The sequence below is a fragment of the Calidris pugnax genome, unplaced genomic scaffold, assembly GCF_001431845.1.
Source record: "Calidris pugnax isolate Ruff unplaced genomic scaffold, ASM143184v1 scaffold56, whole genome shotgun sequence".
Lineage (NCBI taxonomy): Eukaryota > Metazoa > Chordata > Aves > Charadriiformes > Scolopacidae > Calidris > Calidris pugnax.
Window position 1 is genome coordinate 5629557 of NW_015090839.1, and position 24494 is coordinate 5654050.

Here is a 24494-nt window from a genome sequence, read left to right on the forward strand (position 1 = left end):
GGGGGCGGTGAGTGGGGTGGGAAAGAGAGACTCATTAAGCAGAGGAAAGTGCCTGACCGCAAGCTCCCCGCTGGGCTGGAGTGGTGCACCCATTTTGCTGGCTAATCAGCCAGACACGGGGCTGATCCGAGGGCTTTGCCTGGTGATATCATCTCTGGTTCATCTCCTGCTCCGTTTGGTGTCCCCTTCCCCTCTGAGGGGTGCAGTCGAGGGAGTCTCTCATGTTTTTCTGTCTGCACGACTGTTTGCCGTCTTTAACCGCATCCCCGGCCCCACTGTGCCCCAGGGAGGAGCTGTGCCAGGAGGGCCTCTGGTCCCATACCATTGTCCCCTGTGCCACCTCTGCTGCCACCATGCCAACTGGCTAGGGCAGACGGGCACGTGTTCCCTCCCCATCCCACAGAAGCCTGATGCTCTGGTCCTCTCTCTGCAGTGCACCAACCCCCTGCCAGGGCTGACCAAGCTAGAGGACTGCTGCGGCAGCGTGGGGCTCTTCTGGGGTGTGGACCGGTGCCTGGCCTGTCCCCCCCGGCCAGGTGAGTGCTGCGGCTGGCGGGGATGGCGTGACGTGAGGTATGGCACCCTCAGCGAGCAAAAATGGCCGGGCTGCCTCACACAGACGAGGAGGCACGGAGCAGAGCCACAGGTCCCCCGCCATGTGGCTCTCCTTTGCCCCAGGGACAGGCAGTGTGTCCAGGCTGGCACATGTGGCCATGTCTGCTCCACTGCTGCCCCGAGGAGCGTTCTGGTTTTGGTGCTGGCCCCAGGCTCAGCGCTTTCTCCCCAAACCATCCCTCCGAAGCCCTGGTGCGGTGGATGGTTCCCGCCATGCCAGCCCTGCTCTGGAGGGAGAAACAGGAAAAAGAGTGGCCGTGGTTTGAGGAGGTGCAGTCCTCGATCGGTGGAAGAGGCTGCAGACTCGGCCCTATAGAGTTACGGGCTTGCTCTGGGGCCGACACGGGCTTGGCAGGGGCTCTGGAAATAACACTACATCAAACAATTGGCAGGAGCGCACCCGGGGTCTGTTCCAGGGGCACGGGCGTCCAGCCCCGTTTCTGCTGCACTTGGGGGCCGGACGGGCTGATCCAGCTGTAGACGGGGATTCCTCGTCCGTTTCGCTTGGGGTGCTCCATGACGGGTACGGCCCCTCGTGCCGCAGCCCCCCTCCCAGGCTGTGGTGGGGAGGCTGTGCTGAAGGACTCCCGTCCGGAGGGCAGCCAGAGCTGACCAGGTCCACGGCAGGGCAAGGTGCACGTGTCCAGTGAAACACGGGCAGGGAGCTGCTCACCTCTCCCCTGCCCACCTTTCGTCACAGCCGGGCTGCTCGTTCGCGTGCTTTCACTGGATTGAAGGACTAAAGCAAACAGACCCCATGGTCCAGGAGCCTTTGATCCTTGAGGAGAGCAGAGGTGTCCAGGGCGGCAGGTTTTTGTGCAAGCAAATGTAGTGTTGGTGCCTCCTAGCTCTGCCCAGAGGCTGTCCCGCTCGCTCACATGCATGCTCCCAAGAGCTGTTTGTGTCTCGTCGTCCTCCCTTGATTCAGTTCCTCCTCAGCCAGGGGTAGGGCCGGCTGGAGCCAAATTCCTCACAATCACAGACGAGGTTGTCAGCATCCTGGAACCCAGCGCAGATCTGAGGAGCTCTGATTGCTGTCATCTTCCCACTCTGCACGGCTCTGCTGTGGCCCTGCGCCATGCTCCTGCTTGCCTGCCCTCATCCATGTGCCAGCCCCAAGGGAGCCTTGGGCACGTGGTATGTGAATGGTCACAGGGTCTCTAGGTTCAGCACAAACAAGAAAATGTCCCACGTGGGCCTCAGCCCCCTCTTCTTCCTCCTCAGCCTTCGCATCCCCAGTCACAGCTTTCTCCTCCCCGTCTCACAGCAGTCTCCCTGTTGCTCCACCTCTTTCTCTGTGATCTGCCCCCATCAGGAAACAGGGGGGGCAATTAACACTTCAGTTAGGCTGCAGATGGCTGCAAAATCTCTGCACCTCCTTTCTGTTTCTCCATGCCAGGATGCTAGATATCACTCAGTGGCCAGAGCTGCAACAATGATTGCTCTGCTGGACTTAGATCTTCAGGCTTCAAAACATGTCTCTAATCACAGGCTTCTGAGACATGAAAAAAGGCATGAAATACCCCCATGTGCTCCTTGCAGCCAGCCAGCCAGTAAAGCAAATGCACTTAAGAAATGCCTCCTGGCTGCCAGCAGGTCCCACTTCCACAGCCCAGCGCACGCCCTGTCTCCCAGCAGCAGCTGAAACTCAAGGGAGGTTGTCACTTCTGGTCTTCATTGAGAGGGCAGGTGCTCGTCTGGCTTTTTTTCAGAGTAATTCCATGGGGATATGAAAAATGTATCCCCCTGGGTCTTCTGTCTTCCTGTGCCACAAGAAAATCCCGTTCTCAGTCCCTCTGGCTTTGGGTGATAAAGTTCCCCCTTGGAGACCAAATGGCTCGTGTTGATTTTGGCAGGAGTTCAGGCTAGTCGCAGGGGCCGTTTTCATCCTCTTTAATCTTGTGTGAGTATCTTCCTCCTTTGGCTACCTCTGATTGACTGCTCCGTAACCAGCCCCACATGCAGGAGACCACACAGTGCAAGTGAAGGGAGGTGTAAGGCAGACACTCGATGGAGGCAGCCTAAGAGAGCTCGGCTGTTGTGAAGTGAGGAGCCCAAGCGCTGGTATGCTTTTCTCTGTGGTGCTGTCTTCACAGACAAGAGATCTCACCCCAGATTGGAGCCAGGGAAACAGTCTTTCCTCTGTGGTCTTACTGCTCTAACGGAGCCACCGAGCGCTGTGACCTCTCATTGCCCTGTGCCTCCTCTGCCAGGGCTCCCAGGTCTATGCCTGGTCCAGTGTGAAGACATCATTCCTGTCTGAACACCACATCCCACATTCGTATCCCTTCCGTCTCCTGATCGTGCTGGTTTGTGTTGTGTTCACTCAAGGTCTCTGGGCTGTAGTTCAGTGACCTGCTGTCTCGTGCACAGAGATAACATGTCCAGTGGACGTTTCCAGCTTTCTTCTTGGCACTGTGGTCTTCAGAGAGAACTTCTCTTTATGCTCGTGTGTCCTGGGGAGGCGTGCACCAGAGCAGACTTGACAGCACTGGGAATTTAATTCCAGCAACCAGAGACAGAAATGGCAGAAGCTAGTTCAGTGTAAACACTTACAAATGTACAGAAGTGCAGCCAGGCAAAGGCTAGACAAATGGAGAACTTGTTTGGATTGACTGTCTGCCCGAGACACTGATTGTTAGTAGAGTCTGGATATGTCCGGATGTCTCCGTCGACTGCAGCTTTCATGTTTGGTACATGTTTGTGTGCGGAAAGACATCAGAGAAGAAGAATCGGAGGCAGGCGTCTGTCCGAGTGAACCTGCCATGACCAATCCCTGCTATTTTTTATGTTTTGCCCAGTATCAGAAAAGCCAAGACACTTGAATGCTTTGTCTGCATCCAGAGGAGACTATGTTAAAAGCTGAGTTCAGAATTAAGGTAGAGGTGGGGTTGACCTGTCCAGGACTCTCTGTAGTGGGTGTTACATTAGTCTCAGAGGTTTCCTTAGACTCTGCTCTGGCTTTTGGCCATCTGGTTTGCTGCTGGGAGGGTGTATGTTGTCAGACCCCTTCAGAGAAGTTGGCACGGAAATGGGTATTCAAGCAGGCTATAGTCACTGGGAGTTTGCTGTTGCTCATGTCAGTGAGAGCTGAAGATGGTCAGGATATGTCAGAGACAGCCCTGGGAGAAAAGGGAGAGCCGAGACCTTGCTCCGTGAGTTGTTGGGGCAAAAGCTGTCACCCAACTCGTGAAAGAAAGAGATGATCCAGAGACAGGGCCCTGGAGAGCGACAGGACACTGCACGCTGTCATCCAGCTGGAGATGGCTGGATGAAATGTGCTGCGCTGCAAGGTAGGATAAATCAGAGGGAGACATCCAATGACCCACCTGGGTCTTTAGTACTCAAAGGAGGTGCTGGAGCACACACTGAAAGGCTAGAATGGAGAGGTAGAAGGATATGGGAGCTGGAAGGTTAAACTGAGACGTTTCCCTGATAAAGGGAAAAGGAGTTGGAGACTGAGAAGCAGCTGATGTAGAGACATTTGGATGTGTCTGGGAGGAAGCCCAAGGACCAGCAGGGTATTTGAGCAGTGCTGGTGAGGAAGCTACATTGAAGAAATGTCCTGTCCCGTGACAAGCTCAGGCTGTGGGGCCAGCAGCAGGCACACTTCTGGGCAGAGCTACTCCCGCTTACCTGCCAGACTATATACTGTTTGGGGGTATACAGTGGTCTTTGGAGAAGAACGTGCTGGAACAAGGTCTGTGGAAACAAAAACCAGCAAGACCCAAGCTGCAGGTCGACACAGACCCCACAGAGGGTGTGGATTTGGACACTGGTTTCTCTGAAGCCTTGGCCCTCCTGTGACACGTGGGGATAAAGGAAACTGGTAGCGGAGAGTTTTTTCTAAAGACAAGGTGAGGCGATCTGCCCAGAGGGGTTCACAGCCTTCCTCTTCCACCTCCTCCCTGTCCCTGAGACCACATAGCTCTGCGACCAGCAGTGCTGCAGGAGAAGCCTGTACCGGTGATGGGCACCCCCTCCTCTACTGCACAGCAACTTTCTGCAGGGGCTTTGGGGGACTTTCTGGCTGCAGCAGTAAACCTGTGTCTTCCAGGTCCTGTTTTTTCCACTGCCCACTGTCCCCTATTTCAGGCTGAAGTCAGCACTGGTTGTGCTCACTGCAGATCTTCCCGGGCTGCTTTCTCTCCTCCTGCCTAGGGGTTTTAACTGCATTAAGAAAGGAGTCTTTGAAGGCTATTGTTTTGTTTTTATTCCCACTCCCCGTGTTTTTTCAAGTTTTTTGTCCCAGAGAAAAGTCTGAATTTCACTGGAAAGTTGGATCTTGTAATGTCTGGTTTGGCGTCCGCCGCGCTCCCCAAACAGACCTCCCACCGTGCGAGGGGTGGCAGCTCACCCATGGAGCCGTCCTCATCAGAAACACCCAGCGGCTCCGCAAGCTGCGCGCTCCCCTGCCCTGTCCCTGCAGGCACTGAAACAGCCACAGGAAGCCCCCTGAATGAAAATCAACCCCCTGGTCTGCTCTTGTTGTGATCAGATCAGGGAGCCTACAGGGGAAAAAAAACCACCCTGAAAATATGGGGAGGAGGCTACGGAGGGGGCTGGTTCTGCCGCTGCTACACCATGTGCCACAGGGAGTCTGGCCGAGACGGTAAAGAAGGGCTGGAGGTGGGGAAAGAAGCTGAAGCCTCTGCAGGATTGTGGCAATACCACAGAGAGCAAACGCCTGGGGAAGGGCAGCATTTTCAGGGCTGTTTTGTTCTGCAGGGTGCTTGTTTTGCCCATCATTCACATGCAGCATCGTGGTCTCAGCACACAGCAGCACAGTGTTGCAGAAGTGGGGATTTTTAGATCTTGTCCTAGCTGGAAGCCTCTGTGGGAGCAGAGTGAGGTTCTTGCTGTTGAAACAACCCCAAAAGCCAACAGTAATTACCGGAGCCTTTTTTTCTTTCAAGCATCTTTTTCACCTTGAAGATCTTTATTGACCACAAATAGAGCAGAGGGCTTAGTTTCGTATCACACATCAGCACTGGTGCATGCCCTTCTCACCCCTGCCTTGTTGGGGTGTTGGAGAAAGTCTTGAAGGAGCCTGCCTACCACAGACTACCTGGAGGAGAGCAGTCATGACATATCTGGACTGAAGGATTCGTGTCCTTTCCCTCTTGTCCATTCTGCCTGGAAACCCAGCTTATCCCCACAGCCACAGCCCTGCCTACTTCTTGGTCTGGCATCTTCAGTACGTTTTCTCTCTGGAGGCTGCTGTGGGGTCAGAGCTCCTCTGCTCTTCTGTCCGTGAGTTCAGCAGCTGAGGTCCTCTCTGCAGTGGAGGCTGATCTTCTGGGCTTCACACTAAACCAAGTGTCCACCACCTCCACCACTCCAGATGTCACAAGATGAAGCACTCTGGCTTCTTTCATCTCCCACACACTGGAAAACCCAGAGCAAGCAGAGGCACCACAGCCACCCTCATGACTCTGTGCCCATTGTAGGCACGAGGAAATACCCAGGGTCCAGCTGGAGCTGATCCAGGGTTTCCGGAAATATCTGTGAGTCCTGAAAGTGGAACAGGAGTTCAGCAAGGCAAGGTTTCTCAGAGAGATAGTGCCTTTTGTGTGATAAATGGAAAGAGTTGAAAGAAATGGGGTAGCTTTCAGCAGCCAAGCATTTCGTCACTTCTCATCTGACCGCAGGCTTCCCTCTTTGCCTTTTAACCGAGTGATATTGGCTGGCCTCAGGCAATGTATTATCTCACCCTACAAACCTTGCCTCACTCAGACCTTTGTGGCTACCACCACTAGAAGTGGGTTTTTTCCACTTCTCCTTTAGCCTGAGCTTCTTTATCTTGTCTTCAGACAGTGTTTGGGGAGCCAGGGCCCTTGGGTAAAGCGTCTTCTCCTGGGAAGTGATGGACAACTTCTGAAGTGTGCCTGGCTGCTTAAAGATCATCCTACTGGGCTGCAAAACCCCTCTGCCTGACTTCTGTGCATTCATTTCCCTTCTCATTCTGCTGTGCTTGGTATTGTTCTAGATGAGGACAAAGGTGCTGATTGGGGTTCCTGGGCTGTGGCTGCTTTGTGCTCACCTCCTCCTTTCTGGATCTGTGACCTTATTGTACACCCACTCCCCTGTGAGAGCCTGATCCCACTGACGATGCCCGGTGCCTGGAGAGCTTGAGGGAGTGATGAGGGATGAAGCAGAGCTGGAGAGAGTGATGAGGAGAGCCGAGTGGTGATCCTGGTGTGCAGGTACCTGGTGAGCACATCACTTCAGTGCAGCAGCCGTGGGGCTGAAGTGCTTCGGAGAGGAGGCTCCAAAATCACACCCTCAGCAAGTCTGAAATCCCTCTGCCTGACAGATGCAGCTCAACTGCTCTGTCCCTGGCCTCAGGCTGCAGGAGCACCCCTTCCTGGAGAGAGTGTAGACAGACAGACAGACACAGGAGGCTGGGACCACTCTGGCTGTGGGTGCTGACAGATTTCTGCCCTTTCCGATCATCCAACTGGCTTTTTCCCAGGCATTGCCCTTTTCTGGGGTTGAGAGGAATGGCCTCCCAGTTCTACCAGATGCATCAGAGAGGGGTGGATGCTGATCCCCTTTGCAGGAAACTCAGGTGTCCTAAGCTGTTTTTTCAAGGGTTTTTGGCTGTCTCTGCTGTAGTTCGGCAACATCAGAACTCGTGGAAGGAAATGGTCTGCTGCTCGAGTAACCAAGTACAAAGCTGAGAGTTAATAGCTTACATCCTCCTGCAGCCACACGCTGTCTTCCCTTGCGGCCAGGTCCTGGCAGAAAGAGAGCAGCCTCCATCCAGTACTTCAGAAACTGTCTTGGTTCCCCTTGGTACGGAGAGATCTGCTCACATTACATTACAGCTATTCTTTCCAGGGAATGCGAGTTTCTTTGCAAAATTAAGACACTTGTCCGCAGCCTCTCGAGGGATTTGCTGCAGTAACGAGCTGCAGGTTTCTGCAGCCTGGAGTCATACGAGTGCTGAGGTGGCACGAGACCTGCATGCTCACCCCGCCACCACTGGTGTTTTCTGCCTTGCCCTCTCCCTAGCAGCATCTGGCAGAGGGATGCTGCAGGATCTGTTTCTCCGCAAAGGCTTTTCAGCGAGGGAGCAGGGCTCTGACACATGTCATCGCTGTTTGATCTCCAGCGTGCTTGGCTCCCCGTCGGAGGGCTCGCACATAACGATGCTGCTTCGTTTGAGCGTCTGTTATCACATCGTGCTGAGGCTGACAGATGCTTCCAAGCACAGTTAATGCCTGTCAGCAGCCCTGAGCCCGCAGGCTGCGGTATGGGAGGACCTGGAACCCCACTGGGGCGCTGAGCCTGGAGCCCGTGAGCCAGAGGTTGTTTTTCCCTTCCCATAAGGGGAAGGGAAATGTACCCAGTGATTCCCAGTATCACCAGCAACACCCTCGCCCCTAACATCCAGATATTTGTAAGCACCTGCTGCTTACAATTCATGACTGAACTGTTGAAGGAGGTGAATAGATTTTTTGTCTTAGTCATTCATCCAGTTCTTGAGGATCTCTCTGCACTCAGAAAACCTTGTAGCTTCATTTAATATACCGGGTGAAACCAGGCTTTCTGTTCTCCTTCCTGGTACAGGCTGGTGAACGGCTTGTTGTTTTATTTCCCAAGCAACTTCATCCTAGGAGGCTGGTCCCTAACTTTTGCCTTTCAAGAAGTGTCCTAGAATGATTTTAAACTGTATTTTAGGGTCAAAGTGTTCAGGACAAAGACTTACGGACACGCCTGTTCTCTGCCCTCCTGTGCGTTGTGTTCTCAACCTCTGCAGGCTCTCCTGCCAGAAGAATGGTCTCAATTTGTCCTTGGTTCTCGAAAACTGCAATGCGTTAAGAATCTGCCAGATCCTCGATTTGGCTATTGCCATGGAGGGTTTTCCGTGTACGACACCAGGGTGTGAGCTACTGATGCCAGGCAGGAGGAATTTGAGTGGTGGGAATACAGCTGGACAGTCACTTAGCTGTTGCACGCACTTCTTGTTTCCAAGCTTACAGTCCAGAAAATCAAAAAGAAACCCCACCCTGGGAAAATCCCATCCTTAGACAAAGCACCCTTCTTCCTACCCCACCCCATGCTTACTCACTTCCCAACTCAACTCCTCCTGGATTCCCTTTCCCTTGCTCCAAAATACGCTGCCTAAATTTGACCTCCTTGGAATTTATGGGCCAAGTTTTACTTGCCTTTAAATAATTTGTAGAGATTTAATTGTGTGGGCTATAGGCCATTTTGAAAATCGCAAAACTATTTTAAGCAGCAATTTGAAATTTTCTTCGGTGAGAGTGATCAGGGCAGGAAATCACATGCAGTAGAAAAGGAGGAAAATGTAATAAACAGGACCTGGGCTGTTATTTCAGCATCTTGTCAAGGACCTCTGTCATTCATTTCATTCTGATCGCCCTTGTCATGTGCCACCTGGCTATCCAAGCTGGCCTGGGAGGAGCCAAGGTGACACGGTGATAGATATGAAGGATGGGCAGCACCTCTGGGTCACTGTTTTGGCACCTGCCAAGCAGCAGAAGACACCGCTTGGGAAATGTGGCTGCTCCCACCTTTCCCTCTCATCAGAGGCCCATCCAAGGTAGACCTAGAGACCCTTTCCCCTCTGCAAGGAGGGCAGAAAGAAGGTGAGGTGCTGGTGGCTGGCTCTACTGCCGGCATCTCACACTGTTTGCTTTCTTCCCAGCACACCCTGTGATTGAGAATGGGCAGGTGGAGTGTCCCCAGGGATACAAGAGGCTGAACCGGAGCCACTGCCAAGGTAAGGATGCTGCTTTCATCTCTCTCTCTCTCTCCCCTTCCCACATCCATTGTCAAAGCTGTAATTATCTACACAAGTAAAATACAGTTATCTAACTCCCTGATACAGATCTACAAAGAACGTGACTAATAAAAATCCCTGTGCTGTCATCATGCATGAAAAAAACCAGGTTACACTGGGCTACATGACTGAGCTGATAAGCATAGTCAGTGCATAGTTGGGCCAGCACAAGAAAAGTCACCTCCTAAGTCCCGCTGCCCATGGGACAGCAGTAAGGACTGCTCCTTTGCTATGTGTGGATGTAGACACACTTCTTCCATAATCTGAAGCATCAGAAATTCTGTTCCCTGTTGTGAAGGTTGTCGGCTTGTTCCTTCATTCATTTTCAGGTGGGAGAGTCACTCCATAAAAGTGAGTTCTTCTGTTCCAAGCGTGTGGTCTGCCTGCACTGCCAGGCTGCCCTGCCTGCCCCACACTGCTGGGGTCTATCCGGTTCTCACTCCTGTGGTCCCTCAGCTCTGTATGAGGGAGGCACCATCTTTCTGCGTTTCCCTCTGATTCATATTTATTTGGCATCTCTTGGCCCACAGGGCTTGTGTTTTTCCGTGCTGTGACTGAAGTGGAATTTTATGTTTCCCTTCTCGTGATTCACAATAAGCTGAGAGGTGTCATCTCGAAGATGCAGCAGGGAGCCTGGGCCCCGGCCATGCAAACTTGGATTGCCAGGGCTGGCAATCCAATGACTCATCTCTTTTAGCTGGGACTTTCCACCATGCTTACTTAATTAATGATTCAACCTCCCCATATTGTCCTTGGGGAGAACTTTCAACAAGGCAACAGCTTCAGCTTCTCTTCTCCTTGGTGCTCAGATCTCATCCCTTATGCAGCCACAGACAGCACTGTGGGTGTGAGGAGCTACCCCAAGACATTGGAGATGGAGGAGCAGAGCAGCTGAGGGACTCATGTCAGCGAGCAGGGAACAGCAGTGCCTGCTCTGGATTTGTGTCCCCTCTGGAGCAGGGAGAGGCTCAGTGCTCTGAGGAGCAGAGGGAGATGGCAATGTGGAGCTGCCTAGGAAGATGTTTTTGCACATGAACCATGAACCAGAGATCTGTACCTCTGTGTGCTCCTTTGTCAGCCGGGCTGGAGAAGTACTGTTCTGCAGACAGACTGCTGCCTTGAGGTGCTTCTCCCATCTCTGCTGTTGCAGTGGGATGTGTGTCAGGAAGACACCTCACTTTAGGGTCCAGAGTGAGAAATTTGGCTGATAGACTGTGGGAGAGGCTGAGTGGGGACTTCTCTTGCCAGCCCAGGTAGGAGGGGAGCCAAGGGGCTGGACGGCAGCTGGTGGTTCCTCAGGTCATTGGCTGTAGGAGAGGAGCTGAGCTGGAAGAAGCTGAGCTCTGACTTTGCAGGCTGTTGTCAAAGCACGGAGGAGTGACTGGAGGAGGGCCCTGGCAAGAGCTCGTTTTCTTCTGTTCTATGCGGACAGAAAGGGTTGTCTGGTGCCTTCCAGCAGAGGAACAAATGGCTTATCTCTGCAAGATCTTCCTTTCCTTCCTGCGTCCCATGAACGGGGAATCAGGCTGCAGTGAGTGTGAGTTGAGAGCGCCTGGCAGACCCAGTCAGGAAACCTCCTGGTGCTGCTGGGACCAGCAAGAAGTATGGCAGTGGAAGGGATAATGTGGTTGGTAGATGTGAGGCAAGGATTGTTGTGGAGTCTGCAGGCTGGGGAGCCCGGAGACAGTGGTGGTGCATGCATGGGTCACTGCACAGGACACACGCCAGCACCTTGGTGTCCATATATCCTTGGTGTCCATGTATCCTTGGTGTCTACTACTGACTCAGGTCCTTTCTGCTCACCAAGCACCAGTGTAGACCAGCCTGCACCTTTCCACCACAGGCTGCCTGACCCAGCACGGCTCTTTCTGAGGAACACTGGCAGGCTCTTGTGGGGTGGGAGGAAGCAGCGGAGACATCTTACAGATCTTGGTCCCTGCAAACCAAGTCCCCCCTTTTTGTGTGCCATCCCCGTCCCTGGCATGCTGCAGGTGGTAGGAGTGCCTGGCCCCAAGCGTGCCTGCCTGCTTCTGTCCCCGTGGGGACTTCCAATGAGCGTGGGTCCTCTGCTGCCAGTGGAATAGAGGAGGCTGGACCGAGGCCAGGACGGGGCCCAGTTTTATATTAAGCTCATAAAGCCCAGCCCTTGGTACTTGTTTGTTTTGTGCTCTCATTACTCTAATCCCTTCAATCCCTTTGCTCATGCGGAGTCCATACACTTCATCCAGTTGGTCTGTTGGAATGACACAGTGCCCCAACCGTTGTGGGGAGTGACAGGGATGAGCCCCACGGCTCCTCCAGAGAGCCCAAGGCTCTTCTCTGAGTGGTGTTCCCAGCTCATTTGGGGTCTGGCCACAGTTTTTTCTCATGAACTCTGTCCTGTGCTTGGTATGGTGCAGGAAGCCATTACATTACGCAGGCAGACCTTACTCCTCCCTGGCTGCTGGACATCCTTGGAGAGTTGGTGCTTCCAATTGACTGAACATCGTGGCCTGGTCTTGATGACCCCTGTGTATCTCAGCCATGTATATGGCAGCCAGTGGGGTGAACAGAGGAGTTTAAGAGCACAGAACTGGGGAGGACCTCTCAGGTCATTAAGTCTGAGCTCCAGCTTTCATAGCTGGCTGTGTGACACCCCTAGTTCCACCAAGCAGTGATGCTTCAGCTCTAAGGAATAAGGTAGTGCTGGGAAAGCCATACCTGAGCATAGCTGCTCTCAGTTAGGCTCTTCCACTGTCTCCATTCTTTTGAGTGTCCCAGCAACCTGTCTTTGCACCCTTTCCGCCTTGAGACAGTCTCTAGAGCAACACTGGGTGCTCTCAGGATACCTGAGGTCTCACCAGGGCCTTGTACACTGGCATTGGGACTGCCCGGTGTCTTTGGAAGGTGTTTGGCATGATGCTGCCTAGCATCACGTTGGCATTTCTTGGTTTTGGCCGTTCACAGCTGTCCTGTGATCAGTGAGTGCGCCCAGGTCCCTCTACCGCCTGCTCCCATCTCTTAGCTTGTAGCGTATGTTCCTGTGATTTGTCCTGGCGTGGTGCTGAGGTTCATCCAGCTCCTGCTGCCCCATGCTCCCATCCAGCTCTTCCTGCACTGCTTGTGTTTCCAGACACGGCACATTTCGTCAGCACACTTACTTTCCTGGTGCCAAGCACTTTAGTGAAGATATAAAGCTACATCAATCCACGAGGGCTTCCTCCTCACTCTCCACTGTGAAAGCTGCCCTCACCTCCCCCTTGTGGACCTTTTGCCAATCCCTGTCTTCTCTGGCTGAGCTCATACATTCCTATGTGGTGCTGTAGGAAAGGCAGATGCTGCAGGCCAAATGGATGAGGCTGATGGTGTTTCCCTTGGATAAGCCCAGCTCCCTTCCTGAAGACTGTGTCTGATGTTGTGTGCTGAGTCAGGGGCAGAGGCAGAGCTCGAGATGGGGCTCAAGCTTGGCATCGTCCTTCTTGCTCAACCAATTCCCAGAGGAAGGCACTATAGCAGCAAGTCAGAGCTTGGCACACTGTCCCTCCGCCTAGCACTGGACTGCCATGTGCAGGATCAGTCACTGCCCTCCCTGTGGCCTGGAACTGAGTTTCTCAGCAAGGATCCTCTGTGGATGATGGCTCCATGTGAGCAGGACCAGGGGTTAGGAGAGAGAAGAGGACTCACCAGTCCAGGATTGCAAACAATGACCATGATGGCTGTAAGAGTGACCCTGCTGGGGTGGCTCGCTGGTGGGGCTACATCTGTTTTCCATGAGAACTGTGGAGAAGAGCAGCCATTCACGAGCCATCCCTGGACCACGCTGCTCGGTGCAGACGCTGCCTCAGACACCAGCCCAGCTGAGACCCCCTCATTCTGTGGCACCTGGATGGGAAGCACTGGGCAGGGAGTTCAGTTCACCCTCAGCTTCCCCAAGTCTCACTGCACTCTCTCCTCCCCACAGATATCAACGAGTGCTTGATGCAGGGCCTGTGCAAAGATGCCGAGTGTGTGAACACCCGCGGCAGCTTCCGCTGCACCTGCAAGCCTGGCACCATGCTGGACCCGTCCCGTAGCCATTGCATCTGTAAGTGCTCCAGGGAACCCCTGAGTTTGGGAGAGGGGCCTGAGTGGGACCCCACGGCTGAGCAGAGGCTGCGGTGTGCTTCACGCCTCTTGCAAGTGCAACACTTGTGTGCAGGGTGGGACCCCATGCCTCAGGCCCCCTTCATCCATCATTCCTCTCCATGGACATCCCATGACCCCTGCAGAGCCCAGAGGGGACATGCCTGCAGTGCAGCAGCAGAGGACACAGCCTCCTGCGTTGAGAGAGCTCCCACAGGAGCTGGTTTTGCTTGGGTCTGGCACTGCTGGAGGGATGCCCCGATGGCTGGAGGCCAGGGGGTGTTCTGGGGAGAGGATGGGGCAGCCCTCAGGACAGGCTGGGAGGCACAAGCAACGAAAGGCCTGAGGAGGAGAGGCTGAATGCCCTCATTTCTCTCTCTGGGGAGTGTAAAGCTTGGCCTCTGGCGCTGACCCTGCCGTTGTGTTCCAGCGGACAAAGCGGTGTCGATGGAGCAGGGGCTGTGTTACCGCTCGGCGGCCGGAGGCGTGTGCTCCTTCCCCCTTTCCCATCGCATCACCCAGCAGATCTGCTGCTGCAGCCGCGTCGGCAAGGGCTGGGGGAAGAATTGTGAGGAGTGCCCTGTGCCCGGCTCAGGTGAGACATGCCCCGCTTTGGCTTTGCCTGCTCTGGTTAGATTTGGGCTTGGGCTTGCCTGAACCTGCCACCACGCAGACAACTGCAGGACCCGGAGCTGGGTGATGTAAATGCTGGCCTGTGAGATGGGTACAGCAGCCCAGGGAGCAGACCTGGACAGTACTGGGAAGACAGAGAAATCCCTGATAGGAAAGCACTCTGTACCAGAGGGAGAGCACAGCCATGTCTGTGTCTGGCTTTGACAACCCTTTTGTCTCTTGTAGATCTTCTGCTGGGATGAAAGCCAGGTGAGGATCAGTTTGGCGTATCTCAGCATGGGGTAGGGTGGAGGGGAAAGCACCAAAGCACCAAATTCCTCAGGGATGGGAAAAATCTTCGGGTGGTTTGTCCAGAGTATCGTGAGTGATGTGCAAGGTGCTCAGTGCCAGTGTACCAGGGGTTTGCTCAGCTTGGACCTTCCTGTGGCACGATCCCTTCCTGGCAGTACTGACCCAGGGGAGGGATTTAGTGTTTGTTGTCTGGGAGTACCAGCCAGTGACTGTTAGAAGCCCACCCTGCCCTGTGAGCAGATTCCTTCTGCTTGAAAAATCTACACACTGAAGCCCATATGTGTTTTTATAAGGATTTAACCTTTAGAAATCTCCAGAAAATGATACGATGTGAGAAACTGGTACCTGCATTCATGTACATGCCTGTTCACCTTCACTTCTTTCTTCCACTGGTCCCACCATCATGTCTGGGCGCAGTAAGCCAGGTGATTCTTACACCAGCCTCTTCCTTCCAACATCTGCTCTCTGAAGTTTTGCTTTGATTTTCCCTCACAGAAGCCTTCAAGGAGATTTGCCCAGCAGGACATGGCTACACCTACTCCAGCTCTGATATCCGCCTGTCAATGAGGAAGGCAGAGGCAGAAGAGCTGCCCCTCAGCTTGGAAGAGCAAGGGGAGAGCAGCAACTGGACGTTGGACTGGGCAGCAAGGAGACAGCAACTGCAAGGCAGCCTGCGTGGGAGCATCCTGGAGACATTCCCCCACCCTGGTGCCTCGGCAGGAGAGGGTAGTGTGGGGTCTGCTGCTTAAAGCTGCTCCATCTGGGCCCCTAGCAAGGGTGGGCAAATTCCCATGTCCTGCCATGTCCCCATGGATGGACTTCTAGCTGATAAGGGCTTTCTACATCTGTATGATATGCAAGGTGTTCTTCAGCCCTACTGGTGTTCCTGGGGTGTGAGACACCACATCTTCAAGAGAGGAGGTTGAGTGTTTCAGGCTCCTGCGACCGCAGCTTTGCAGTTGGTGCTGGCTCCACCCGGACCTCAGGTCTGCGTGGCAGCCCTGGCACTGCAGCCCTTGGGCTTTTGTCCAGCCCAGCTGGAGGGAAGTGTGACCGATTGCTTGTGCCAGCACCTGCTGGAGTGGAAGCTCCTGGGGTCTGTGCCGTGCCAGGAGGGGAGCCTGGGTGTGTTGGCTTTGGAAACAAGCTCTTCCAGAGGAGTGTAAGGGAGTGAGCACCAGTGTCTTAGAGGTGGGGTGAAATCAGGACAGCCAGGGTTTGAGGATGATGCCTGCCTGCCTTGCCTCTGCTCACCATGCACTGTTTCACTTTTCAGGTGAAGTTTCTCCTGCTGTGCAGGTGAGTAAAGTTTGTCTGGGTGTATCCATGGTAGCTTGACGGGTGTGAAGGGGGATGTCATACAAATAGATGACAGGGAGGTGTGAAATGTGGTCAGAGCGAGCACTAAAGAGAGCACAAGTAGCTGCTGCCAGAGGGAACAGTGTACGAGCTGCAAGCCCTACCACTCTGGCTGCGTTGCCGTGGCTGAAGGCACTGTGCCACGTGCCTGCTCAGCTCTTGCTAAGAGGCCATTAGCTCAAACCAACAGGAGCTGTGGGCTCTGCTGGGCCAGTTCATGGTTAGCCTTGACTCCAGCTGGCGTTTGCTGGGCTGGGGTAGGAGCCCAGGCTGCCGTCAGCCTGGCCTGGCTGTGGGGCTAGGCAGGGGGCAGGGGAAGGGGAACCGCTGCAGACAGCTCGAGGAGCTCTCCTCTCCCAGAGCCCCCTGTCGTGTTGAAGCCCAGCTTGCAGGCAGGTCTCCCCGTGTCGGCATGGGCACAGCAGAAACCCCGCTAGAGCAGTTGGGGCAGGGGGCTCCCACACTGGCTGCATGAATTCACTCTGACAGGAGCAGCCTGGAGACTGATTCTGTGCCGGGCTCTCCCAGGGCTGGGGTTCTTTATTATGTGTTTCACTTGAAAAATACATGTGTCAATTTCTGCTGTCAGTAGAGGTTGAGCCGTAACTCTCCTGATCATCTCTGTGCCCCCCTTGCTATAGCAGCCCAGCCCTCAGTATGTACTTGCAGCTCCTCTGAGAGAGGGGACAGCAATGCCATTGTCCTGCTTTATAGACATGAAGTGACTTGCCCAAGGACACGAGGGTGGAAATTTGAACAAAAGCTTCCTAATCTGAAGCAAAGCTAGGCTGGGACTTGCTTATCTGCCTATTTTCTTCATCCATTGTGGAAAGTTCCTCGGAGCAGAGACCCCTGATGTCTCCTTTGGCAGCCATGGATCTGCCAGGAGGGGATGCTGAGGAAGTATTGAGCACCAAGCACCCTTCTAGCAGGTAGTGCTCTGAGCCAGGATGAAGCAGTGGTTGTCCTCAGCCCTCCAGAGCCACCAGTGGCACTGACAGTATTTCCTGTGCCCGACTGCTCTTCCTGGCTGTCTTGCAGAGATGCCTGCCCTGTGGCAGTGCCCTGGGTCCCACCCACATAGTGTGCTGGCACGGTCCCTTGGCTGGTAGCCCCTGGGCATGGCCAGGAGCTGGTTTTTTGCTCTGGACAATGTGCTCTGAGACAGCATGGCCCTCCCAGCCGCACCCAGCCATGGCAGCTTCCCCTCCCAGCACAGTGTCTCAGGGAGCAAGAGGAGCTGGAAGGTGGGTGGGAAAATGTCTCAGGGATGCTGCATCCCAGCTACAGGTACGTGGATAGAGGCAGTGCTCTGTTTCTGTCCCTCAGGGTGCTGCTGATGCCACTGCAGAGCCCGCCATGCGCAGAGGTGAGTGCCTGGCTGGCAGGAGGTCAGGGTGGCCATGGGGAAGGGGATGGGGCAGTGAGGAGGGAGGGGAGCGGGGAGGCTGGGACCTGCCTCCTCCTCACAACAGCCCCCGGTGCTGGGCAGGACGGGCTCCTGGCTGGGCTGGCTGCAGGGTGGCACAGGGGACCCCTGCCACACTGCAGTGGCTGATGTGGGGCTGTAGGGATGCAGGGAGGTGATGGGTCTCCAGAGAGGTGGAGGAGGCTGTGTTAAATAACGAGACGATGAGGTTGCGGCAGCCATCCTTGTGGCCCCTTCCTATGTGCTCTCTTGGGTCTGTGAGTGCAGGGGCACCCAGCACGGGTAAAACTTGCATCTGCACCTCTGCCTGGGATCAGGGGCTGGACCTCACCTCTCTTCTTCTTCCTCAGCAGAGGAAGACGAGTTTTGGCGTGGTCCTCCCCAACCTGGCCACACCAGCACCTGGGATGCTGCTGCTCCTCCAACACGGATGCCAGTGCGAGGCTCAGGTGTGTGTCCGATGCTCTCGGGGATTTCCCTCCTCTCCCTGCCTGGTGTTATGGGGAGATTTTGCCCTAAGCTCTGCCCAGGGGCTGTCTCCCTTCCCCAGCCTGCTTACCTTCCCACACGCCCCTCTTCACTTCCCAAAGAAAAGTCCCTGCCCTACCACCCTGGGGTGTTGTTCCAGCCTGGCCCCTGCTGCTGCCAGCCGGGGATAAAGCTGGCTGGTGGTGGTGGGGCACGAGAGTGATCCCGTACAGGGAGCAAAGTGTGGCTCTCCGGGTCCTTTCCCCCCCGGTGCAGCTCGCTCATGGGGTGCAGCGGTGGCTGCGGGGCCAGGGGGATCACGCGCCCGCTGGGGTGGCTTTGGCCCCGTTTCCCCCCGCGGCGCCAGCTGACTCATCGGGAAGTGGGAGCGCGAGGGGAGGCATGTGGCTCCCGGGGCGGCTTGTTTACTGCGCCGGAAACAAGGACGCTCTTGTTCCAGGGTTGCTCAAGTGTCTGGGAGCGCGGCCCCTGCCCTCCGCCGGGGGCTGGAGCACCTTGGGGAGCAGGCCTGGCGGAGGCACCTTGCTGAGGAATGCATCTTCCTCAATAGCCTTTTGTTTGGGGTTGGGCTGCCCCCCCCAACCCCAGCCGGCTCGCTGCCGAGGGGCATGCAATGCCCCCCCGCCCCCCCCACTGCCGCCTGTGCACCGCCTAGCAGGGTGGTGGCAGGCAGATCCCTGCTGTCACCCCAAAAGAAGCCCCCATTCCGGTGCCAGGCTCTGCTGACAGGCTTCCTCCAAGGTGTGGGGCTGGCCCCACTGCCCTTGTGTGGCAGTGCTGAGGGCTCAGGGGTCCCAGCTGGGCTCAGGCCAGAGGAGGTGGCAGGGTCTGCAGTGTCCTCCTCGCACCCCTACAGGCACTGACAGTCTGACTGTGTAGAGGAGCAAGGTGAGCCTGCTCCAAGGAAAAAAACAGCCTCCCCGGCATGCTGCTGAGGACACAAGGCAGACCCCGGAGTGCTGTCCCCAACCCCATTCTCTCTCCTCCCAGGGGTCAGCAGCTGTGCCTCTTCACCCTTCTCCTGTGGAGCCGGTGCTTGCGTGCTCACCCCAGAGGGATACAGCTGCTTGTGCCACCCAGGCTACACGTTGGACTCCAGCCGCCTCCGCTGCATTGGTAGGTTGGCATCTCCTCTGCCTGACAGGCCTCCGTGGACCATTTGGTCCTTCAGGCTCCTGGGGGAAGGTTTTCTGCTGAGCCCCTGCCCACCCGCCGCACCATGGGGCTGGCAGGAGGCTGCTGTGGTGACTGCCTCTCTTCCTTCCTTGCCTGGGCACAGATGAAGACGAGTGCCTGAAAGATCCTTGCGCTGGAAAAGGTCGCTGCATCAACAGCATGGGCTCCTATTTGTGCCTCTGCTACTCTGGGTACACCCTGGCTGTCTCGGAGGGCAAGCAGAGCTGTCAGGGTAAGTGGTGTCCACCTGGCACAGGGCTGCCACCTCCCCAGGGTCTCCCCAGTCTCCTGCCCTCACGCTCTCTCAGGCATGTACACACACACACATGCACTCATGCACACACACGTGCACACACGCCCACACACCCTCCCTCTCTGCAGACCTGCCCACGGACAGCCTGATCCACGAGGATCACCCTCTCCTGCTCGCACAGGGGCAGGACCTTGCCCATGGAGATCTGGGCAGGAGCCTGTGATGCCAGCCCTGATCACTGCTTCATGGCGAGGGGGGGTGCAAGGACAGATGGGGGATGGAGGAGAGGCCTGGGCAGAGCCTGCTGCAGGTGGAGCAGCTCCTCTCCTGCGCCCAGCTTTCCCCACACTGGAGGGGGAGGACTCCAGGATTGTCTCCCTCTGTGTTTCCAGATCGAGATGAATGTGAGCAGCCCTCTACCTGCCGGGGACAGCGATGCATCAACACTCCCGGCTCCTACCGCTGCGAGTGCAAGGAGGGCTTTGCCATGGGCCCCAGAGGACAGTGCGAAGGTGAAGCTTGCTGCTCCCTGTTCCCCTGGCCCTCCAACCCACCCCGTGTGTCCTTTTCTCACCACCCCATGTATCCTCCTGAAAGGGAGAAGACACCCCCCCCACCACCATGTTTGTCTGCTCTGTGTCTTCTTCCCGTGAGGGCTGCCTGTCCTCTGCTGCAGGAGGGACAAGCTTTTCTGGGCTGGGAGAGGGGAGTTCTCCTGGGATCCTCTCCCACCTGCCCAGGGAGGTCCCCTATGACCAGTCCATGTCAGCTTCCTGTTCTGGGAGGAGATACCCATGAGTTTTCATGCCAGCTTGACTCTGTCACCAGACCCTTGAGCTGGCAAGTGGAGTGCAGGGAGAACAGGCTGCAGAAAATTAGGCCACCTGTCCCCACAGCATCCTGCTCACATGGCATGGCCTGGGCCCTTCAGAGCATTCGACCTTGTGGACATTGCTTGATCAAAGATTCCCCTTTCCCAGTAGCTCATCTCCAAAAGAGAGTTGGAGACTATTTTGGGAGGCAGTACAGGAAGCAGGGCATGCACAGAATGCTGCTCCCCCAGCATGGCCTCCAGAAAGCGCTTGCCTTAAGGACTTCCTGAGCTGGAGGCTGCATCCTAATCATAGTTATGAAAGTCCCTGATGAAACAGCCCTGCACAGATGTTCTCTGATCCCTTTCTCTGCCCATGCACATTCCTGGCCTTGGCAACATCCTGCGGCAGCAGGTTTCACTGCTGGATTATGTCAGCCCTCAGGTGTGGGTGTAGGATCCTGAGTGATAAATGGGTCTATAAGAAGTGTTGCCCAAGCCCTGGAAAAGTCATCTCACCTCCTCTTGCGCATTGCTGTCCCCCAGAGGGGAGCTCTGAGGATCTGGCTGGAGGGAACATCCCTGGAGAAGGCTGCACTGTTCGCCTTTGGGAGCCTGACAGAAGTGTGTTTCTTGGCAGATATCAACGAGTGTGTGGATCCCAGCCCTTGCCCCCTTGGGAAGTGTGTCAATACGCTTGGCTCCTACAAGTGTGTCAGCTGTGGGGATGGCTACCAGCCCAGGAACGGGAGATGTGTTGGTGAGGACCGTGGGCTCTCTCTGGGTGGCACCCATGCCCCCCGCAGCAGTGCTCCCTGCAAGCCTCAAAGGGAGCAGGGGCACGGGCAGCACTCTCCTGCAGGCAGTCAGTCTGCCTGGCCGGGGCACAGGGCACCCACAATTTGGGTGGCAGGGAAGGCCCTGAGCAGCTTCCCGCTCCATATTGCTCTCTGCTGTGTCACGCAGATGTGGATGAGTGTCTCGCGGAGGGGACCTGTGCTCACGGGCGATGTGTCAATCTGGATGGCTCCTTCCGCTGTTCCTGCTACCGGGGCTACGAGGTGGCACCTGATGGGAAAAGCTGCCAAGGTACCAGAGAGCCGTGAGTCCAGACCCTCTGAATTGTCACACAAGCATTCCAGACATTTGCTTGGGCTCTTCCAGTGCACTTGGATCTGCCCAAGTCCTGGCAACCATGTTGGTCTGCCCCTGGGCATGGTTCCTCTGCATCCCTCCCACTCATCCCACTCTCCTTTGTGTGCTTATGCAGATATTGATGAGTGTGCTGCCCGGGGTGCCTGTCCCTCTGGACTCTGCCTCAACACCAAGGGCTCCTACTCCTGCATGGCTTGTGACACCGGCTACACCGTGTCCAGAGATGGCAGCACGTGTGAAGGTATCACTTTCTCAGGGACAACGGAGCGGGTGCTGGAGGGAATGAGGGAAGAGAAGTGTCCATAGCTGGATTATTAGTGAGGCCCAAGTACTTCTTTAGCCTCAGGATCCTTCTCCAGCTCTTTAGCTCTCTGATCAGCAGATAGCGGAGGGGAGGGCTGCAAGCATATGTCACCTAGAACAGCAGGAAGGTGATCTTCCTCACCCAGAGAAGGGATGGAGGCAAGGACTCATGGATGAAACTTGTAGACTAATGGTGACCCAAAGGATGCTAACAAAGGCCAGAGGAGTACAGGAGACCTGGAAACATGGCTAGATAGAAGCCAAGTGTGGTTCAGTTCAGAATTGTGTGTCTGGAAGCATGTGCCCCGATTGTAGGTCCTCAAAAGAGGGAGAAACTTTCAGTCCACAGCCAGTGGAGAGACTGTGGGCACCCAGGCTCAATCTTCTTCCCCAGCCCCTAGCGTAACTTGAACATGTTTAAAAAGGAAAGAGTAGGTGAAGGGCTCTGCTGTGCCAGGTACGCGCGACAGAGGGTTAACACCAGCACGGATCTGTGTTTTGCTCAGACATGAGAGTGTCCTGTCCCAGCCTCGAAGCCTGACGCCCCAGTGCAGGCAGGGAAACTCCCTCCCTGGTGGCTGCCCCCAGGGGATGTCCTGGGCTTGAGATGGCTTCGTGCAAATTCCCTGTTAGGGGCAGAACCGGCAAAGGTATTTGTTTAAAGATTGGTCCTGTGCTATGGATTTCTCTCTGGAGAACTGCAGAGCTCTGCAGCCTGCACAAAGCTGGCAAACAGAAGATCTTGCCTTTGATGTGCCTCTCAGAAGAACCCCTCTGTATGGGGGCCTCCAGGGAGGCTTTCTTCCCTCTCTTCTCTGTTTTGGTGTCTGAGAAAGCCAGCATGAAACAAGCTTATTTTCCATCTGATTTTTGGGTGCAATGGAAGAACCATGGTTTGATCATTTCCATCTGCCCTCTCCGTTTCCCAATACTCCATGTGAGCCCCTTCTTAGCCACCTTGCACCAGCCGTGTCACAAGGGCATCTTATCAGGGTTCGATACTGTTTGGGTCACACTGACCCGACAGCAGAATGGCACGTTCTTCCCTGCCTTGGCTGGTGGCCTTGTCTGTAGATCGGGGTTTCATATTTGAAAAATGATAAGGGTTTCATGATAGTTTTGTGATAAGTAAACTAGGTTATGGTTCGTCTCCAGAAGGATTCCAGAATTTTGCTACTTGCAACCCTTTGAGACTGAACAGCTGGGAATCCTGCCCTGAGGTGCTGGGGACTGATGCTCATTTATGCCTGTGGTGTGCTCAGTGCTCTGTGAAGGGCAAGAGAAGGTCCCTGCGCTGCCCGCAGGAGCTGCCAGTCTCAGGGTTTTAGCTCCTGGAAGGGGAGAAGAGTACAGCAGGACCTTCTCAATTAGCATGTCTTCTGCTGCCTGCACACCAGCCCATCCTTCTGGTTAGCAGCATCCTCCAGTGCTTCCCCCTACCTCGTGGGACTGTAAGCAATGTCAGTCTGCTGGCATGTCGCAGCCCCTGGTAGAGGGAAGGCATCCTCTCTCCTCTGCTGTCAGCAAAACCCTCAGAGTGCCAGCAGGCTCTGGTCCAGGCCTGGGGGAGTTGGGTGAGAGAGGGTTTGTGGGGAGCTCTTGTAGGAGAGTCTGGCAGATAGGAAAGCAGAGCCACAGGAGGTATGGCTGGTGCTGGGATACTCTCCTGATATTTGCAGTTTGTCAGCAACTGTGGGTCTGTGCTGGCCTCTTGGTGGTTGTGGAGGGGAGTGAAGGGTCTGGGCTGACTCCTCACACCCCAGTAACAGGAAGTCTCTGCCCTCATCTCACTGACAAGATGATCTGGGAGGCTCAAACCCACCTTGCAGGCCAACAGCTGGGTTGCTCACTGCTTCTCTGGGTGAGGATCTTCTCCAGTGGCAGCAAGAGCTGGGGCCTCACTGTGCTGTGCCCTTTTGCTTGGCAGATATAGATGAGTGTGAGGACCCTGCTGTTCAGTGCCTGAGGGGAGAATGCAGGAACACCCCAGGCTCCTACCAGTGCCACTGCCAGGCTGGCTTCGAGCTCATCAATGGCACCATGTGTGAAGGTATGAACCCCATCCCTGCAGCCATCTGGGTCCAGGACATACAGCCTTCCTATGGATCCCCCTTCTTTCTCAGTGGGGAGGCAGGTGATGCCACCATGCATGGCACACCCATAAGATTGTAGCCAACTCCAGGATCACCATGGACGGGGAAGATCTCTGTCTCCATGGCAAGAAAACCAGGGCCCAGGAGCCCTGCAAGGTCTGCCTGTGAGGGAATAGGGAGAGGGAATCCATGTGGCTTAGGTGAAGGATGTCCCCAGGCTGGCTGCATGGCCCTGACTCTGCTCCCTCTGCAGATGTGAACGAGTGTCTGAACAGCAAGATCTGCAGCCCCAATGGCGAGTGTCTCAACAGTCACGGATCCTACTTCTGTATTTGTGCTCCTGGGTTCTCAAACACGGCTGGTGGAGTCAGCTGCCAAGGTGAGCTGGAGGATGGCAGGGACATACCTCAGGACCTGCCTTCTGCTGCCTCCCCTGCTGTGAGATCTATGTTGATGATTTTGGCCTGATTTTGCAGACGTGGATGAATGTGCAGACAAGTCCCGGTGCTCGCAAGGCCAGTGCCTGAACACAGAAGGCTCCTACAGGTGTCTGTGTGAAAATGGGTTCAAACACTCCCAGGAGACTGATGACTGCGTGGGTGAGAGCTCATTGCTGGGGAGATCAGCCCCCTGGGATTTGGGGGGACAGAAGCAGTCAGTGCAGGGGGAAGGACAGTTCTGCTCCTAGCACCCAAAGTTGCTGGTGGCTTGTAAGGAGGACTAGCAGTGGCTCAGGGCCTCTGGCCAACTGAACTTGACCCAGGTTGCAGTGAGCAGGCAGGGTTCCCATCTGACCATCCTCATTCCTTTGCCCTCCTCCCTGCAGACGTGGATGAGTGTAAAGAGTATGGGGATGCCATCTGCGGCACATGGCGGTGCCAGAACAGCCTGGGCTCCTACCGTTGTATCATGGGCTGCCAGCCCGGCTTCCACTGGACCCCCTTGGGTGACTGTATCGGTGAGTACAGCCCTGG

At 55.4% G+C, this 24494-nt stretch overlaps 1 protein-coding gene across 3 annotated transcripts in view; it reads left to right on the top strand.

Annotated features, from left to right (window-relative positions):
• Positions 1-24494, top strand: part of LTBP2 (latent transforming growth factor beta binding protein 2) — a 78190-nt gene that overhangs the window by 43372 nt on the left and 10324 nt on the right. For 2 of the 3 annotated variants that reach the window (XM_014942049.1, XM_014942051.1), the window contains exons 8-25: positions 434-536; positions 9293-9367; positions 13368-13490; positions 13959-14123; positions 14948-15178; positions 15729-15751; positions 17141-17180; positions 17591-17689; positions 18720-18845; positions 19009-19137; positions 19551-19670; positions 20610-20729; positions 20936-21058; positions 21240-21365; positions 23355-23477; positions 23774-23899; positions 23997-24119; positions 24347-24478. In XM_014942049.1, coding sequence (XP_014797535.1) covers positions 434-536; positions 9293-9367; positions 13368-13490; positions 13959-14123; positions 14948-15178; positions 15729-15751; positions 17141-17180; positions 17591-17689; positions 18720-18845; positions 19009-19137; positions 19551-19670; positions 20610-20729; positions 20936-21058; positions 21240-21365; positions 23355-23477; positions 23774-23899; positions 23997-24119; positions 24347-24478 — 2107 coding nt within the window. The remainder of the gene's footprint in view (positions 1-433; positions 537-9292; positions 9368-13367; positions 13491-13958; positions 14124-14947; positions 15179-15728; positions 15752-17140; positions 17181-17590; positions 17690-18719; positions 18846-19008; positions 19138-19550; positions 19671-20609; positions 20730-20935; positions 21059-21239; positions 21366-23354; positions 23478-23773; positions 23900-23996; positions 24120-24346; positions 24479-24494) is intronic. The other variant, XM_014942050.1, reaches the window with a different exon arrangement.